This window comes from Vanessa tameamea, chromosome 11 (assembly GCF_037043105.1).
Source record: "Vanessa tameamea isolate UH-Manoa-2023 chromosome 11, ilVanTame1 primary haplotype, whole genome shotgun sequence".
NCBI classification, from domain to species: Eukaryota; Metazoa; Arthropoda; class Insecta; order Lepidoptera; family Nymphalidae; genus Vanessa; species Vanessa tameamea.
The window spans coordinates 1,102,589-1,123,106 of NC_087319.1; the positions used below are offsets into that span (position 1 = coordinate 1,102,589).

The 20,518-nt window shown below is 34.5% G+C and overlaps 2 protein-coding genes across 2 annotated transcripts in view; one reads left to right on the forward strand and one right to left on the reverse strand.

Annotated features, from left to right (window-relative positions):
* The window catches only part of LOC113400886 (alkaline phosphatase-like), an 89,161-nt gene that overhangs the window by 21,068 nt on the left and 47,575 nt on the right, over nt 1–20,518 (forward strand). The window lies entirely within an intron of this gene.
* Nucleotides 18,514–18,936, reverse strand: LOC135193512 (uncharacterized). The gene has a single exon (XM_064216310.1). The coding sequence runs from the start codon at nt 18,934–18,936 to the stop codon at nt 18,514–18,516; it is 423 nt and encodes a 140-aa protein (XP_064072380.1).

A 20,518-nucleotide genomic window follows, 5' to 3' on the forward strand; every position in this document is an offset into this window, starting at 1 on the left:
AATTGCAAAAAAAAAGAAAGAATATAATTAATTTACTAAAAAGTAAATAACACGGGATAAAGCCTATCATAAAAGTCACGAATAAAACCATTGGGAGGCGTTTTTCGCAACCTACAAAAATAGAAACACAATTGGATATTTGTGACTGATGAAAGATCTCGTTCGATTTCGGGCAAGCACGATTTTGTCCGCCCAATAAACATTATAAGATTTTTCTTTCATATTATTAGAATGACACTATAATCAAATACGTTTTCTGAAAGCAATAAGAATGAATTTTTTGAAATGACAAATATTTTATACAAAAAAAAATGTTTATGCTGAATATTTATACAAAAAGTTACAATTATTGTATCATCTTTCGGTCGCGATGGCGTTGAATGTACAAAGTAATATAATAAGATTATGAACATTTTTTTTAGGACTTTATTACGGTACAAAAACTTTTAGTAGTTTAAATAGATTATGGTTGTTCTCTCAGATTAATCGATATGTTAATATCTCCAAGTATATGACTGAGGCATAGAAATTTATTCATGGTCCTTCGAGCCGGATCATTATTAATTGACAACCAAAAGTTGTCCAAGGATAAGAGTTTATTTTAAAATTCTGTCATAAAATGCGTAAATGTTACGTTTAGATGCTCATAATTTTCAATGACAACCGGCTTGGGAACAGACGCGACATTTGACTTTACCGTCGTCGTTAACTGTTGATAAAATGCTATCCGTTTTATAGCAACAACGTTACAATAATCTTTTTATTTTATGATAATGCTTAATGTCTGAATATTTTAATACTATTCAAGAAAAAATGTTACCAAAAAATTTGATTTTATCAATATATAAAATGGATATTAGTTTCTGTTGACATTATTAGACTGAATATTAAGAAAACTTGCACAAATATGTCTTTTTAATGACGAAGAGTTTTTAGATTTTTATAACTCGCTGCTGAACGGTGCTAAGACGCTAATTATACCATTTATGTATATATTGATGACTTTTTTTGTGACATGTGGTTTATTTTTTTTAAGCTGCAGCCTGTAATTGTCATTGTTTGAGGCAATAATTATGGTTCTTATTTCAACACGTATCTTCGATGTTAGTTGGAACTTCCACATGTAGCAGATTTTTATCCGACATATTTCATTTTACCTCCGATATTTTCCTTCACGAGCGAGCAGAAAATGTACTATGAACATAAATCAATTACATGAAAGTTCAGATGCATTTCCTGAGTCTGAACCAACAGTCTATATTCAGCTCGGCTCAATGTTTCTCTAATTACTTTTTTGAACAAATTAAGTGAAGCTTTTCTATGAAATGCATGTAATTCCAAACGCACAATAAGAATATCTAGGCTAAATAATATACTCACTGTTTAAATTATACAAATGAATTGTATACATTTCAAAAGGCCCAGGGTTAGCGGTTTATTGGTGGTGTGGTTTGAAGCTATTTAATGGATGTTATCAACATTTTAGCGCTTAAAATTGCAACACAATTACGCTTCAAAAACATTAAATCTTTGTGGTTTTAAACTTACTTTAGCCAGTAATTTTAACAATTAATTTGTGGTAATAGTTGTGTTCTTGTTGTTAGTACATCACTGCAGATCAAGGTCCCAAGTTAAGTTTATAAACTACTTAACTTACTTTATAATCTCACGTTATTATTTTATGATTAAAACATCGTCGCCGCGGGTACTGGTGTAAGCACATTGGTCGTGCAAAATGTATGCTCTGAAAAAGAACTTCGTTGGTTATCGGGATGATATCTTCTCCTTTTGTTCTGCTTCGAGCGTGATGGAATACACAGTGCACCTGCCTTTAATACTTCATATTGTAGCTGTCTTACCTTCGTTGAATGATCGTCGTAGCTAAATTCAGGATGTTTTATTTTATTTTACTTTTCTATGAAGGCTCAGTGCTTACAAGACGTGATTCTTAACCTAACCAATGATTCTAAATTCAAAACCGGGGCGAGCACCACTCATTCACAATACATCTCGTGCTCGGCGGTGAAGGAAAACATAGCCAGGAAACCTGTGATTCATGGTGGATAAGAATCTACCACGTTATACATTAACTCGTATTGGAGCAGCTGGAGTAGGCTACAAACCTTTTCTTCAAAAGGGAGAGGAGGCGTTTGCCAAGCAATGGAACGTTAGATGGCTGAAACTTTACTTTTTATTATACCTTATTGTATTATTTTGTATAATGTATATGTTTACATGCATAAACAATTTTATTACTATTTTAAAGTTCTATGATTGATTTCTTCTTTTAACACGTTTTTGATGAACTCGCTTTCAGCAATTTTTGTAGAGGCTTTGGATTGGTCAATAATTTCACGATTACTTGAAATTTAAAATGAAATTTTATTATTTAAGCACATGTTTTATACGCAGTTGAATAGTTTTCGAACGCTTCTGTGGCACAGAACATTTTGCATGTTAATTTTATTTCATAGAAATATTATGAAAAATAAATCACAATAAATTTCGATGTTCAAGTTAATTTTTTTTTCAAATGGTAACATTTTAAAAACAACTTTTTAAAATGCCATTTATATGCTTCATTCAAATTTGAAAGCGGGTGAAATGGAATTTATTAAAACTATCCTAGTCAACGTCTCGATCCGTTTGTGGCTGAAAATTTCGTTGGTAACGTCTTAAGTCATTGGGAATTCAACGAGGTCAAGCAGATTCAATTGTAAATATCTCACAGTTTCCAACTAAAATTACACTAAAAGGCAAAAAAATATATTAAACTAAAACTAGTGGGTCTCCTGCTAACTGCGCGTTTATTCAAAAGATTTAAAAAAAAATCGAAACCTACATATGACAGGTTTTATTTAAATTTAATTTCATTGTAAACTGCAAGTCACTCTATATTTTGCGCGGAATTAATTAAACTTATTTAAATGAAAATTTTAAATTCAAATAGTATACATTAGTTGAGTTAGAATTGGAGTTTGTCGAAAACAATGGAGTTTGTTCCACCGGTCCTTCTCAGGTCAAGGTATTGTCCATTCCGAACCGGTAGTAGTTTTAAATTTGACAATCTATGTGTGAATGTATTTAATTATATATTTAATAAAGGATTTCGATTTCATTTGATTCTATTACGTATATAAATAACTTCAAACAGCTCAAAAAAAAATAGTTGTAAACTTTCCATAGCAGAGCTTAGTTCAATTAAGGCTTGGAGTTTATTCCACCGCCCTGTCTGACTGCACCCGTATTGACTTAATAGATAACCATGTGTCAGGTTTTCAACTAATACACATAGGCTTCCGGTTAAGATTTGCGTGTTTTAGCCATCAGGCTTTTTTAATTATGCTATTTATAAAATAAAGCTTGTTGTCTGCCTAAAATGGCTTACATTATCAAAGAGCCTGTTGAAATATTTTTAAAAAGCAAGACTGAACTGAACCCAACTTCTTAAGCAGACACACTTAATGGAAGAACTTAGAATTTTCCAAGAATGTACATTCCGGGAAAATAGTTCGGTACTAAGTTAATATATATTAGGCAATCTTAAAATTTAGCTTGTGACGCTGCCTGGAAACAAAACCATGCAACATTAAAATAACATCAAATCAAATTATTAGAAACGAATACAGTAGATAATAAAAAAGAAGTTTTAATAAATAAGTAGGCGGGCTAGCAATCGGGCCACTTGATGGTAAGTGGTCACCACCGCCCATAGACAATGGCGCTGTAAGAAATATTAACCATTCCTTACATCACCAATGCGCCACCAACCTAGGGAACTAAGATGTTATGTCCCTTGTGCTTGCAGTAATACTGTCACTTCAAACTGAAACACAAATATACCGAGTACTACTTTTTGAAGGTGTAATATCTGATGAGCGGGTGGTATCCACCTAGAGGGACTTGCGCAAGCCCTACCACCAAGTAAGAATTAATAAAGTAATTTAGATAATAGTTAGTATTGTCGTTTCATAAGAGTTGTAGGTAATGAGTGTACTAAAATGTTACGACTGTCACACAATCACGCGGTATTACTTTGCTGCAATACAATTACAACGAAACCACTTACCTGAATAACTTTGGTAATTTACTTTTATCACCAGAACAGTATCTCTAATGAAATTCTCGAAATCGTTTAAGACGTTTGTGTTGTTTGTGTAATTCAGAAAGCAGTTGCTGTAGAGATCACTTGATTATATTTATTTCATTTAAATCACGGTTTTATTCAGTAGTTTAATATAATATTTGTCATTTATGTAAACCACGTTAAATCTTTTATCTAATTTAAAATTGTATTTTAATTTTTGATCGTAATTAATTAAGAATTTATATTGACAGGATCTTGTAATGCAATCAAAGTTTGTAAATAAATGAAAATTGTAGAAGGCAGTTATTTTAGAATGTTATTAAATTATTAATGAATAAGGCATATTATAGGATAATAACATTAGCATCATTAACAGCCTGTAAATTTCCCACTGCTGGGCTAAGACCTCCTCTCCCTTTTGAGGAGAAGGTTTGGAGCATATTCCACCACGCTGCTCCAATGCGGGTTGGTGGAATACACATGTGGTAGAATTTCGTTGAAATTAGACATATGCAGGTTTCGTCACGATGTTTTCCTTTACCGCCGAGCACGAGATGAAATATAAACACAAATTAAGCACATGAAATTCAGTGGTGCTTGCCTGGGTTTGAACCCGAAATCATCGGTTAAGATGCAGGCGTTCTAACCATTGGGCTATCTCGGCTCGGCTAGGATAATAAAGATAAGTTACATTTTTATCTGTTTTCTAAACTGTTATATCTTAAACTATCAAAGGAACATCATGAAAAACTAACTTGGTCGTAGGTGTCTGCAAGCCCGACCACTTATTCATCAGATTTTCTACCAAACAGCAGTACTGAGTATTGTTGAGTTTTGGTTTGAAGGATACGTGACCCGGTCTAACTACAAGCATATAATTTCTCAGTTTCCAAGGTTGGTGGTGCATTGGCGATGTAAGGAATGGTTAATATTTCTTACAGCGACATTGTCAATGGGCGGTGGTGACCACATACCAGGTGACCTATTTGCTAGTCTGCCTACCTATATCATAAATAATAATAATAAACAATAATGTTACACATAGATAGGGTTAAAGTTAACACGCGGGAAAAGTTACGGGCGAATCGAGAATATGATAAAATAACCAAGTAATAGTGTGCGTTGTCTGTCTAGAATCTACATTCAGAATCGATAGTAGCTTACATTAAATAGGAATGTATAAAATGAGTAAAGTGCTTATAAAAGTCTATATGAATAAAGTATATTTAGATTTAATTCGATTCAGATATTTATTCGTTTCAAATTTTGAGGTTTAACAGACACGCTGGTCAATTAAAAACGTTTTTACATCTTGCTACTTCATACGTTGTTCTTAAAAAGTTTAGCTACGTATTATTAACATAAAAGAAGTATATACTCGTAAGTATTTCCGCCAAGCGTACTGAAATAAGTTTCTTTACATATTCAAATAACAATTCCGAACAATTATTTTTCTTTTCAAATGATCAACAAAGTCTTATCAACGCGAAATTTGATTTCTGTTTACACAAAAGAAATGAAAATAATGATTCAATTTAATGATCTTTTCCTTCTCAAATAAAAATAAACTTCGTATCACAATGGATTGTATCCTCACACGTGAACGCGATTTCTCGCAGTTCAGATATGAGTAATTTTCGTAAACAATATCCGGTAGCAATATAGCTCCCACGCGCCATATCAAGGGCGACGAGTCAAGCCGTTTTGTAGGAATAAACTCGAAATTCACTGCAGAATACAATGGTGAAATTTCAGTAAGTGTTATGCGTCATTGACTTTTTTATATAGAATACGCCGAGCTAAGATGTTATGTCCTTTGAGCCTGTAGTTACGTTGACTCACAACAAATAATAATACTAGGATTTTCTGCTTCGCGGTGGAATATATTATGATGAGTGGGTAGGTACACTACCACCAAGTAAAGTAAAAATATCCATATATATATATGTCTATATATGGATATTCACTCGGATATTATTTATAAAGAAATTCTTCGTATTTTCTAAAGTGTCTATTAGAGTCGCTTGGTATCGTACGTTGCCTATAGAACATTTTCCACATTTTAAATTTCAAAAATTCAACCTTCTCTATACATAATTTCAACCTCAATTCAATTCTCTTAAGGGATGAATTTTCAAAAACAGAATCACTATGACTAATATCCGTATTTGTAATTTTAATCAATTATGAACTTCCATATAAACATTAATCCTCAATTTCACCCTCTTAGGCGATGAAGTCTTTCTTGACACTCATTTTACAAAAAGAAATCAGTTTCCATAAATAATTCCCATGCAAAATTTTTATCTTTTAAACCCACTGGTTTTCAGTATTTCCGTCAATAAATTCATAATTATATCAAGTGGATATCATTAGCATTCGAAACATTTCGAATTTGGAAGAACGTTGCAAGAAATGCTTAAAAGATTTAACAAACCGTCTTATTGCTCCCACAAATGACAGGAAACTGGTCCATTTTTCACTTACGAAACCGAAATTGCGATTCAAGGGGGAAGTGCTACTAGCATTCTTGCCACTTTTCAAGCCCGACGTGATTTATATATAAAGTATTATTTATCTATGGTCTGTATTAAGTAAGTTATTTTATCTGTACCATCCATACTAATATTATGAATCTGTCAAGATTGGTTCTTTGCACGCGTCAATTCCGGATTAAAAAATTTTTTTCAAATGTCAAATCATAGCTCTTTTGTAAAATTCAATAAAATTGCACTGAAATATGGATATACGTGATTGTAAATTGATTCATATAACTGTAATTAATGAGGAAGAGAAAATTTACTCAATATACTATCGGTTACGATCGATTGAACTTAGACTAGAAGTTAAGTAAAATTATAAGCGATTAAAAAGTATCAACTAAACTATGGACGACTGACTTAATTCGGATGACATGAGATTTTAATAAAAAAATTAAGCCATGGAACCGATCTTAATATCATTTACAGGGTGTTATATAACATCCAGAGACCGTTTGAAGCACACGTACGTACTATAAAGTTATTAAAATGTTAAAGAGTACTAAAAAAAAAATATGATAAAATAAATGGCAATGACAGATATATTTTTATTTAAATACAATTTCGTAATAAATGAAGCGTGGCAGTAAGCAGCGAGGTGATATATCCTCCCTTTGTGAAGCCTCGGCAAGTACTAATTTATATTCCACTAAATATAGTTTCCGCGCGATATTTTATGTTGAAAATGTTGAAATTGATGCATTTTAAATTATTTTTAGAATCAGACTAATTTTTTTTATTTCATTTAAATAAACGGTAAACATTTTCTGTACACTCTTTCTTGGTGCCAAAGCTTTGAGCTAGCCCGTCTCGGTAGATACCACCCCCCCATTAGATATTCTACCGCTAAACAAGGGTGAGTGAGCCAGTGTTACTATAGGCACAAGGGACATGACATCTCAGTTCCCAAGTTTGGTGACGCATTGCCGATGTAAGGAATGGTTAATATTTCATATCGCGCCATTGTCTATTGGCGGTGGTGACCACTTACCATCAGGTGGCCCATATGCTCGTCCGCCAACCACAATATATATGTATATATATATTATTTTTAAACAAATATAGCTTTAAATTGAAGAGTCAATAGCGCAATGGTTTAATGGTCATTCAACGCGAAATCTATTATATAAGTATAATAATATATATTATGTATTTGGATATTAGTATTTTTTAGACAATTGTAATATTAATTTATTATGTTAGTATATAATATGGATTGTCTACAAAATACCTTTATCGATAAAAATTTAATAAACTCTTTTAAAAACCACTTGACACCTACTTATGCCAGTGCCATATCCTCAAGTACTCCGGCTATCCAAGTATCATATTTTAGTAAAAACAAACGGCAACTATAGATAAAAGAAGAATAAAATCGTAATGTTCAGAAATATCATTCAGAATTTAACGTCCTTTGTCGTCTGAGAGAATCGAAAAGTTTTCTCGCCCGACCGATTACTGCTATGAAATTTTTACACCTTATACGCGAATAAATCTTTAAACGGGCACATAAGTAACTACACTCAAACATTTGTAATATTCAAATGTGAGAGATATTAGCATGAGTAAAAGTTTGAAATACATTGCGTTTGTTATGTTAGGTATGAATTATTTATTATACCTACAATCGTACAATATTTATACAACTTTTTTCTTGTTTTATGAAGGTACTTGTATACTATTTACCAATCTTGGGAGGTAAGCTGTTACTTCTGTAGTTACATCAGATCACTCGCTCTACAAATCGCAACATAACAATATTGGTATAGCTGTTTGGTTGTAGAATATGTGATGAGTGGTGGTACCTATGCAGACTGGCTTGAGCAACTTACCACCCAGTAAAATAATTTATTATACCTACGTACGACATGAACATGTGGCAAGGATGTGCGACCTTTTTGAATGAAACCTCTGTGAATACAATGACAGTAATTTCAAGGTTAAATAAAAAAAAAAAGAAAATGTATTAAAATAAGATACGCCAAAAATGATAATTAGACAGGTTTTAATTTTATAATTTTATTTAATTTCATATATTACATTCGGAAATTAGCAAAGAGATCTTCTCAAAATTTCAAATTACAAATAGATTATAACATTAATTCCTTTTTTAATGGAAATAATAAATTTGATTTTGTTATATCAATTAATAATCATTTATAATGAAAATATATATAATTAATAATCACATACACGTGTTACTAGTAACAAAATATAATAAAATTAATAAAATAAAAATTAATAAAATATAATAAAATTCATACGACGTCTTTCTACGTCTATTTAAGCAAATAGTATAGTATAGTATAGGAGCTTTATTTACATTTTTATTAAAAAAATATACAATAAAATGCATCTTTTTCTCGTTTCCATAATTCCGACAGACACACGTATTAATGCTTTGCCAATATAGCATTAAAAATGTGTCCTTATGTAGTAAATTCGTTACAAGGAGTGTTTTTCTGGAGGATCATTGACGTTAGTATGTAATGTCATTTATAAATCTCGAGAAGATAGGTTTCTCTATCGATCGTGCTGTTGAAATACCCTGTGTGGAATTCCAACTATTCATTATAGTGCGTCTACCGGAATCAATGTCTTTTGTCTTTGCGAAATGTTTGTAAAGTAATTTAAACTGTGACTAGTAACTGTCAATAATGTTAATTGTTTTAATTTACTTTTGGATTTATTATATATTTTTTTAATAATTATTATTATTAGAAATGCAAAACGTAAATTTTCTATTAGCTTTAATATACGTAGAAAAATATAGTATGTATTATATTATTTATTATGAAGCAAGGAAACCGTAATTCAACGTTTTTTAGAATTTGTTAAAGCGGTATTCATAAACTTTATAAATGACTATGCATTTATGCTAAACGTATTTGTATGAATAAAATTCTAAATTCCGAATTTGAAATCAAAGTTACGTTGTTTATAATTAAGACTGTTTGTGGGAAACCAAATAAGCAATACCCGTATTTCTACATGTACGCATGTGTGGGCTATTAATGGTTAAGTCGGAATTAGGAGGGATAAACGTATTTAATGAAATTAAGATTAGATCCAATTTTAAAAAAAATTTAAAAATTTTTAAAAAAAAATTTAGATCCAATTTTATTTATAAGATACCAATTCCCATTCTTCATAAATACATGTATATTACAAGCTGAACCTGCGGTTATACCCGCGTGGAATATATTAAACTTTACTTATAGCACACACACAGTCCCCCATTTCAACACCGCGAGGGGTGAATTTGGAGAATATGTCTTTCCCGGAGACGTAAATATCTACATACCAAATTTCATCAAAATCGGTTTAGCGGTTTAAGTGCGATGAATAACAGATAGATTTTCGCATTTATAGTATTAGTATAGATCTAAAATAATGTATTTAATGATATTATATTAAGTGTTTCTATTTGTAACTCAAAATATATGTAATTTAACGCTGTTAAATATACTATAGTTAAATTATAATTTAACATTGCAACCGATTAATGTATGGTCCGTGAAAAACTCGCTCACTCAATCCTATGTAAGGATGCTGCACGACACTAAAGTTTACGAATAAAACTATTAGGTGCAACTGATAACCGTATTTGTTTGAATCATTCCATAGTGCTATATAAAATAAATAGCGAATCTTGCCATCGCGATGTAGAAATGTCTACGATTTGACGTAACGCCATCTAGTATTCATAAGTTATAATATATATTATGTATATATTTTAATAAATGACGTGTACAGTATGTGCGCGATTATGTCGACACTATCATTTAACAGATCGACAGTCATTAATTCTTACTTAATAATATATTTATCTTTAGAGAAATATTGATTGGTTTGTTTAAAAAAATAATGTAATTAAGTTAATGCACACATGCATGTGACTTTAAGGATCAAAATTAAAATGAAAAGTTTCGTAAAACCATGCTGCGATGACACGGTTAATATCTATACTACATAATCAGCCTGTAAATTTCCCACTGCTGGGCTAAGGCCTCCTCTCCCGTTGAGGAGAAGGTATGGAGCATATTCCACCACGCTGCTCCAATGCGGGTTGGTGGAATACACATGTGGCAGAATTTCGTTCAAATTAGACACATGCAGGTTTTCTCACGATGTTTTCCTTCACCGCCGAGCACGAGATGAATTACAAACACAAATTAAGTACATGACAATTCAGTGGTGCCTGCTTGGGTTTGAACCCGAAATCATCGGTTAAGATGCCCGCGTTCTAACCACTGGGCCATCTCGGCATTAATATCTATACTGCTACGTATGAAATGGCATATAGCAAGAGCACTTACCCGCCCAGAGCTCTAAGTCGTTTCTCTAGACTGCGCCCAATTACTGAAGGACGTCCGTTACCAGTTAGTGAAGGATCCAGGGAATGTCATCCACACTCATATGATTTTAATTTCAAATACGAAGGCAGGCTGGTGGTCACCGTTACCTATAGATATTCTCACTCTAAGAAATATTAACCGTCCCTCATATTGTTAATGCACCTGAACCATGGGAACCAAGATCCCTTATGCACGTAGTTACACTGGCTCACCCTTTAAGCCGGAACATGAATGGGTTGTACTTGCACAAAGGCCTATCAACAACTATTTTTTTTCTTAGAAATACATTATATTAATAAAAAATATTATTACACACATACATGCCTACATATATACACAGATTTAAAATAAAAATATTAATAGTTTACATTCATATTGACAATCACAACACGCGTCATGTTAAATTTAAAAATCAATACCTTTTGTCAATTGTTTTTTTTTTTTATTATTAACAATGACAAGGTATCATCCAGCTGAGCCTTACCTTTCCTATCTGTCGAATAAATGTAACTTGTATTTTTGTTAACAACGAATGATAGTCGAATTTCGACCAATGAGCGACCACTAGTAAGTATTTAACGATATAATCTTTATTTATAGCGAATGGTATAATCCAGATTTATTTTACTGTACGGTCATAGATTTTGTTTTATAGGTACGTCACTATGTTAAGAGAAGTGGGGGTACTCTTTTATTGTGTCTGGAAGTGGGGTAAAGGTACAATAGTGTTAACAATGTTTCGTGATCTAGATTCGTATTATGTAAGAAAAGTGTGTCTTTAAAGCTAACATTAGACGTCCGTATAGAAATGGAGCCACTTAGCACGTGTTCCAACCGTGAAGCTTAACCGATGATTGTGAGTTCAAACCCGAACAAGCACTACGGAATTGTTCATTTGTTTAATTTATGCTTATCATTTATCTCATGTTCAGGAGTGAAACATCTGCTGCAACTAATTTATACAAAAGAAATAAATGTGTTATATTATAATTTTTATTTCATTTTATAATAATTACCAAAAAATTAATTAAATTATAAAAATAATTTATATACGTTTATTTGAAATTGCATCATGTAATTATTCCATTTTTATGTGAGCTTGAACCCTCTTCAGACGAAGGTCATCACCAAAGAAGCCAATCAATATCTGCTTTATTATTAATCGCACAAAGAGAATACCTAATCCCAGAGGATTATGTTTCGCAAATTATTTCAAAGCCAATAAACGTCTAAACCAGTGGTCGGCTAATACATATCCAAGAACAGTTTAACGAAAACCGGTTTCCTAATCAAAAGACCGAAGCGTACCCCTTTGCCCTCTCGAGACCATAAATTATAGTGCAGACCATAATGTAATGGGAACCGCCATTACATTTAATTAAAGCCGTGATGTCCCATAGGAACTGTGATTCGTTAAGGGGTAGAGTTATTTTATGGGGATTGTAGAATATTAAAGTTCATTTTTACTCAATTATTTTACAACGAATTGCTAACTTTGTTTTTAATAAGTAAGAAACAGCCGAGATGGCCCAGTGGTTAGAACGCGTGCATCTTAACCGATGATTTCGGGTTCAAACCCAGGCAGGCACCACTGAATTTTCATGTGCTTAATTTGTGTTTATAATTCATCTCGTGCTCGGCGGTGAAGGAAAACATCGTGAGGAAACCTGCATGTGTGTAATTTCAACGAAATTCTGCCACATGTGTCTTCCACCAACCCGCATTGGAGCAGCGTGGTGGAATATGCTCCATACCTTCTCCTCAACGGGAGAGGAGGCCTTAGCCCAGCAGTGGGAAATTTACAGGCTGATTATGTTAGAAAATTCTGCCACATATGTGTTCACCAACTCGCATTGAGGCAGCGTTGTGGAATAAGCTCGAAAACCTTCTCTTCAAAAAGAGAGGAGGCCTTAGCCAAGCAGTAGGACATTTGGAGGTTGTTACTAACTAAGTAAGGATGTTTATTTTTAATTGATAAATTCTTATGGGTGGGTATACCGCTTCGTTACGTAACGCGTTACGGCGCCAGTCAATTTTTGACAGATAGAACTAGTGATTGCGGCAAAGTAAAATTTCAATATGAAATAGTTCAACTTATATTAGTTGATGTTATTACTTACCGAGACGCACACGTATTTTTTAATTATATTTTATAATTATGCTGTTGTTTTAAATATTTATGTGATTTTCGTGACGACCACCACATTTAGATTCGGCAGGGGCTGCCTCTTACGAGTGACCCCAATTTAGGTTTTTCCATGCTGACTTGATTGGCGCATATATTAGACCATCGGAGATCATGTAGCGTCATATTTTTGACGTTCATCAATCGAAGATCATTTTCGTTGTTCCCTCATGACCTAATTATGGATATAATACAAATAATGAATCTATTATACGTGCGTGTTTTTTCAATGAAGACTAGTGATGCTATGTTTCATAAGTATATGCGCGTTTTTCTTTGTCCTTCCTCTCCACAGCTAAGAAGACTAGATAAGGGACTTCCACTTCCAACTTCAAGCCTTCTTAGTCTTTAGTTATCTTCGGGCTATTAGTAGCTTCACATAATATCAATATGTTTTTGTTCTTATTATTACTCCAACACTTAGTTCAAGCTCTGGGTCATACGACCATTAAACTAATTTCTTATTTTATTCAGCTCCTTATTACTTTGACCTGTCGTATGTAAATATACAAATGCCTCTTTCAAAATAACATACATAAATCATTAAATGTAATCCATTAGCTTTGATTGAGATTAAAGGTAAGATGCGCTGAATTATATACTTGGAAAAGGTTTCGATAAAGAAATAGCTACGCTTATTCAAAGTAAAAAGGTTTTATCTAAATTTTTCAAAAGATGATTGATGTTTGCGTAGATTTTTTTATAAAATAAAAAGGAGATATATAAATTTATATTTAAAAGCGTCAAGTTTTACAAAGATTAAAAAAGTATATCCTACTTTGTAATATTATCGTTAAGATAAAATATATATTAATCTATTTAATAAGCGAACCTATATAGTGAATATGATTTATATAAGTTCATAAATATTATTATGGATTACCTTATAAACGATTTCACATGCTAAAAAAGTATGACACACTGTCTCGACATAATAAATTGTTAACTATAATATAATATTATTATATATATCTTGTATTTTTCTTAAAATACAGTATATGTTATGAAGTATAGATAAGTTAAGCTGGAGTTGAATTATAAGCACAAATTAGACATAAAACTCAGCTGGGCTCGCTCGAATTTGAAGCCGTGACCATCGTTTAAGATCCAGATATGTTATCGACTGAACCTACCAAGGTTTTATTTTAATATTATCTAACAATTCGTCATCATCTTATTCACCAGTCTTAAAAGGTCATATAAAATGCTTAACTTAAAATATCGTCAACGTTGTTAAACATTACAATGTATAGAATTCAATTGTAAGAATCGTTAAAGTATCCAATACTTATGATCTTTTGAGATTGCGTCGAGTGGCATTTGTTACAAGCCTAGATAGCAAACGTACGCATGCTGAAGTAGATCCTTGATCTAATAATGTACCATTCCGTCCAATAGCTAAAGGAAAATCGTAAAACAAATACAGTAGCAATTTTCCGAAGTCGTCCATGTTCATAGTGAATGATGTGACCTTTCCCTTGTCAGGTTCCGCCTGAAATACTGTCATAGAGGGCTCTGGTTGATTAAAATGGTTAGCAATACAAACCGTAGTGACTCAACTTATTTCTTCCTTTACACGAATCGCGTTCGTTGTAATACGATATTTTTATAGTATTGGAAAATAATTTTGGTTCCACACTTGCTTTTATCGACGCGGTTATTAACCTGATTTGCTGTTTCCGAAGAGAATTGTGTAAGAGTATTGCTAAACGAAATAAATATTTCAATTATATAAATAAAATGAGATTCTTAGTCTTTGTGTTATGATGTTGGGTGATTATTTTTTGTTTTATTATATATACAATTATACATTATTTTTTAAATATTTTTCACAATAATTAAACCTAAAATTTTGTGTGAAAGACGATATGGTTAGAAAGAATGCTACTTGTGAGATGACGTCCGACAGAGAAGTATGGAAGAAGAAGACATGCTGCGCCGACCCCAAGTAAAATTGGAATAAGGGCAGGAAGATGAATAATTAAACCTAAAATATTGAAAATAAAATTACATTTAAACAATCGTTGCATAAAACGACAACGGTGGGTCAGATACTCTGCGGTCAAAAAGTGGACTAGCCACTTGGGTAGATCCAAGTTTATCTACTGTAAAAAATACGAGTGATTCATTGTATCTTTATAGGATGAGTGAGCCAGTGTGAACAGACATATGGAATTTTAGATCCCTAAGTTGGCAGCACATAAGCGCTGTGTATAGTATCTTCCAATCACAAGAGGACAAAAACCAAATAAACAACATTTGACATAAAATTGACGCGATATCATTGGTCGAGAGCTTGAATAATAATATTTACTATGGATTTGTCGACGAAGCTGTTATTTGATCTTTGGAAGTAAATTTAAAGTTGATATAAGCAGGTAAATTAATGTTGTATTATAAATTAATCAAGAATTATTATAATATTAATCAAGAAATCTTAGTAGTGCACAATAGAGCTGAGCCATTAGCGAATACGTGGAATGCATGGAATACGTTAATCAAAGGTTTGTTTATCTTTATTCCTTATTCTACTGGAATAGGAATATACAAAAGGTTATGTTGGTATTAATAACTAATAATGTAAATACTAATATTCCTAAATTAGTAGTGTGTAAATAAGCCCTTACCTATACACACTGGAATTGATATATATGAATTTGAAACGATATTAATGTTATATGGGTATATTATGCATGTACAAGGAGTAATTACATCTGCAACTGAAATACTGTTTAGCTGCATTAGGGTGGTTTCAAACCGGGGCCATTCGCCTGTAATGTAACAATCTAAGATTACATTTTGGGCGTTATAATACTTACTGGTAAGTTTGAACCTGCAATCCACCTTCTCCGCTACAAATTTATACTCGTAACAATTACTGAGACAAAAGGAATCAATAAAACTTAAATGAAGCCATTTCACGTACATACATCCACGCCTTAAGTGTCGTTTGCATGACACAAAGAGACACTAAACTTACATTACATACATACATTAGTAGCCTGTAAATTTCCCACTACTGGGCTAAGGCTTCCTCTCCCATTGAGAAGGTTTGGAGCATATTCCACCACGCTGTTCCAATGCGGGTTGGTGGAATACACATGTGGCACATGAAAATTCAGTGTTGCGTGCCTGGGTTTAACGCCGAAAACATCGGTTAAGATGCAGACGTTCTAACCACTAGCCGAGATGGCCCATCTTGGCTCTCTGAACACTAAACAATATTAATAAAAGATATAGTATAATAACAATAAGAAATAGTTCTAGGACTATACATTTTAGACAATCACATCACAATTCGTTCAATTATTATTATAGTTTAAAGCTCGAGTCATAAGTACTATCATTCTTCGGTACACGAACTATCTCTAAGCGAAATGTTATTTCGATACGTTCCTCTGTTGCTTGAATGAAGCGGAAATCAACAATTCTAATTTATTATATTTAAATCTAATACCATTTATAAGTCAAGAAGACCAACCAATTTGTTATGACAATGTAAATAATTGATGCTTAATAAATATTCAATACAATATATTAAACTAGATGACAACTGCGGCTTCTCTTGTTTTTGGGGTCTGTCGTGTATTAGGCAAAAAGTAGTTGGTGTTTAAGCTTGATTTATACCAAATTTCAACAGTACAGTGGTTTTGCTTTGAAAGCGTAACAGACGGAGTTACTTTCGCATTTATTATATTAGTACAGACTTTTTCGTAGGCGTGGAATATTATGACACGAATTGTATTACTTTGTAAGAATACCTTTTGTATTTTATTTCTATAGTTAGTTATATCACGCGAAGCAGCTAGTGCTGACATCACCTGCGTTAATCGTTACTTCAACTCAGTGGTTCGTAATGTTATATATGTATATTTTTAAACAAATATCTAAAACGAAATATAAGTGTCAATTAGCTGGAATCCGTTCCGTTTGATCCTTCCCTACTTACCATATTTAGTGTTGCTAACTTAAATCTTCGCTATTTTTTCTCCTATAATATAAATTAAATTTATTTTAATGATTTAGTGAATTATCGGATATATAGTATATCGGAATATGAGACGTTATTAACTAATTCGTTTACTATATACTGTAATAAAAATATAATAAGTTATAAGAGTTTGTAAGGAATTTTTATTTGACTAATATTTGTTGATCACCAATTATGAATTTTTATTTTTATTTACCTTAAATATCTGGCTTTCTGGTTGGTAATACTTTGTTTTAACCCGTCTGGTTAGGTACCACCCACTCATTAGATATTCTGCCGTCAAACATGAATACTTAGTACTATCGTGTTCCAGCTTCAAGGGTGAGTGAGCCAGTGTAACTACAGGCACAAGGGACATCTATATATACTCAAACACGGTCGACACACATTCCTTGGGTTGACAGTTGGGTTTACTTAGATACTTTGAAGTCGAGTAAAAACTGAATCGTGTTGTGGTTAAAGGGGATAATTTAGGATGTTTAATAATAACAAGTTTTTGCAATTACAATCCATAAATCTAAGAACTATTCAACTGTGAGTCAGTTTCTGTTTCTTCATTAGCTGTTTTATGAAATATAGCTTCACTAGTTGTCGTCTGCGACTTCGCTCGTAATTTAAGGGTCCGTTATATGTGATAGATGTAAATAAGTTGTCAATATCCTTCTTTAGGGTTCAAGATTTCTCCCTACCAAATGTTATTAAATTTGGTACAGTTCCTTGGCCTTGTAAGCGAAAGGACAGAGTTACTTTTTCCATTATAATATTAGTATAGATACTACGAAAATATGATGCTATCATTACAAAATGTGGAAGTGATTACTGGAAGCTTAGGGGAAGCAAATTGTTTTTTTTTTTTACGCTGGAAAAACGCATATCGCTTTTCCCCCATATGCTGTTTGTATGTGGAGCTCGCCGGCGCTGAAGGCGCCGGAAATACCTACTGAAAAACCAGCGGTACTCACTCCGGCTTTTTGGGAGACGTCACGGGATCGCTTGCGCATACTACCGTGACGTCCTGACGGTAGGCCCAACTCTGTGGGCCTCCAAATCCTAGGGGGTTCTCGGGGTACAGAGACCCCCTATCCCCGGCGAGCCATATGGCGGGAGGAGAAGGTGTCCATAACGAAGACGCCTTCTCCCCGGTCTTCTTCGGCGAAGCAGGTCGGCAGTACTATTCTCACGCTCCCGCTCCGCGACCTCCTTCTGTGTCATCATGTTTTCACAGAACAAGACCATTTCCTTCCTGCATCTCTCGCTGTCGATCATAGCGTTTATCACGCTCGGTAGCGAGAGGTCTCCGCCTACAATGGACGCCAGGGAATGGCGATGAGGCCCCCATGCGAAACACTCAATCAGGGTGTGGCGTGCCGTGTCCGAAGGCGCGCCGTGTCCGAAGGCGCGCCGCACTCCTGGCAGGAGGGTGTCATCTCTCGCCTCGCTATCCAGTGCAGATACCTACCGAAGCAGCCGTGCCCGGTAAGCACCTGCGTCAGCCTGAATGAGAGTGTGCCGTGTCTTCGTTCCACCCAGCGACTCAAGTGGGGACGGATAGCCTCCACTGTCGCCAGGCCTGCCGACGGGGATCCCAGGTCCTCCTCCCACCTTCTAATCAAGGCTCGCTGGGCTAAAGCCCTGATTCGCTTTACCTCCACCAGTCCTGGACAATCGCCGCTTGACCTTGCTTCCACCCGAAACCGGTACACTTCCGCAAGCACTTCCGCCTGTAGTTCCCAGGGCGGATCGCTCGCAAGAAGTGTCGCCGCCGTCCACGACATCGTACGGTAACCCGGTATCGCTCTTACCGCTATGACCCTCTGCGATCTCCGCAGAAGAGCCTTGTTACGAGCAGTGAGCGAGTCCACCCAAATGGGTGCACCGTACAATCCCATAGAGCGCGCCACGCATCACTTTTGTGATGGGTGGGTTACACTCCCTTGACCTTATCAAGTGCTCGTAGGGCCTGCCAGCGTCGGTGCACACTGCGCAGTGCAATTTTCCGGTGCAGGTAGCTGACTTGTGTCTTTCGAAACCACATCTGAAGCACAGTCCTCCTCGTTCCACCTTAGATGGGCAGAGCGCCTTAGTGTGACCAAGACCCATGCACTTGAAGCAGCGCAACGGGCGTTCCTCCAAAACGTACACCTTGGCCGAACTCCAACCAACCAGGAAACGACCGGCATCAGACAGCTTTTTCGCTGCAATTACGGGGCATGTCACCTTGACAAGCTGGGACCACGCTGTATATCCCCGCACCTAATCGGCTCTGGGGAGCAGTCCCCTGCGCGTGCTACTGCGGCGACGACCTTCTCCTTTGTGACGGAGTCGTCCAAGCCTGTCACTTTGAGGTCCACCCGCTTCACGGGCCGTACAACATTGGCGATTCCGTCCAGCACAGTGCGGAGCTATTCGGCTAGCTTCTCAGCCTGCTCCGCCTGTGCCTTCGGGAGTTCCAACACCCTGGCTCCCGTGGCCGACCATTTGCTTGTAAGATGTTTTTCCCGTGTGTATTTTCTAAGGAGAATTTTTTTAATTTACAATATATTAAGGTAATAAGGAAATGATTTTAAAATTTTCGTACAAGTGGAAAAAGGCCTCCAATGAGATTGGGCCGATAAGACTAATTGTGTATTTTCTATCAGGAAATTATCGGTAGTCCTTCGGAGTTGGGAAGGTGGTATCGTTAAACTGCCGCTAGTCGTTTCGAAAAGCCATCCCAACAGAGTATCATAGTAAGGTAATAATTCCAACTGTGTACACGAAAAAATCTACAATATTACAGATATTCAAACAAATCCAACGTCTCAAGCTTTGGTTCATGGTCAGATTTTCATGTTTAATATAAATATTACTCTAAATGTAATGTAAATACTGCTCAATACGTAGTTGTTTCCTAACAACGGCTAGGTACATTATCATCAAGCGACACCTCTTGAAAAGGCATTATGTTGCGTAGGCAGATTTGAAATGGAACCCTCTATCCGTAGTGGCAAACTCCATTCATTCAAGCTTGACGGTTGAAAAGGATTTTAGTCACAATGGCAATACAAATTGTATTTTCTGATGTTTTTACGCCTTGTGATGTGAGACATTGTTGATTTTCACCACTGGTTAGGCGTTTCGAATAACTGGTTATTGCTGTGTTTCGGATTGAATAGTGAGTGAGTCAGTGTAATTACAGCCAGCACACACACACATACACACAAGGGATGTATTACTTACTTATTTCTAATCATTATAATGAAATATTTCGTTTAAATGAATATTAAATTAATAATTAAAAACTAAATATCTTTTAGTTTCCACTTTTTAGTTTTCCAGTATTTTAATTTTAGGTACTATAACAGTCCAAAAGATCAA

What these genes read in the sequence shown, in the direction of transcription:
- LOC135193512 (XM_064216310.1), bottom strand. Translation starts at nt 18,936, where the DNA reads ATGTCGTGGACGGCGGCGACACTTCTTGCGAGCGATCCGCCCTGGGAA.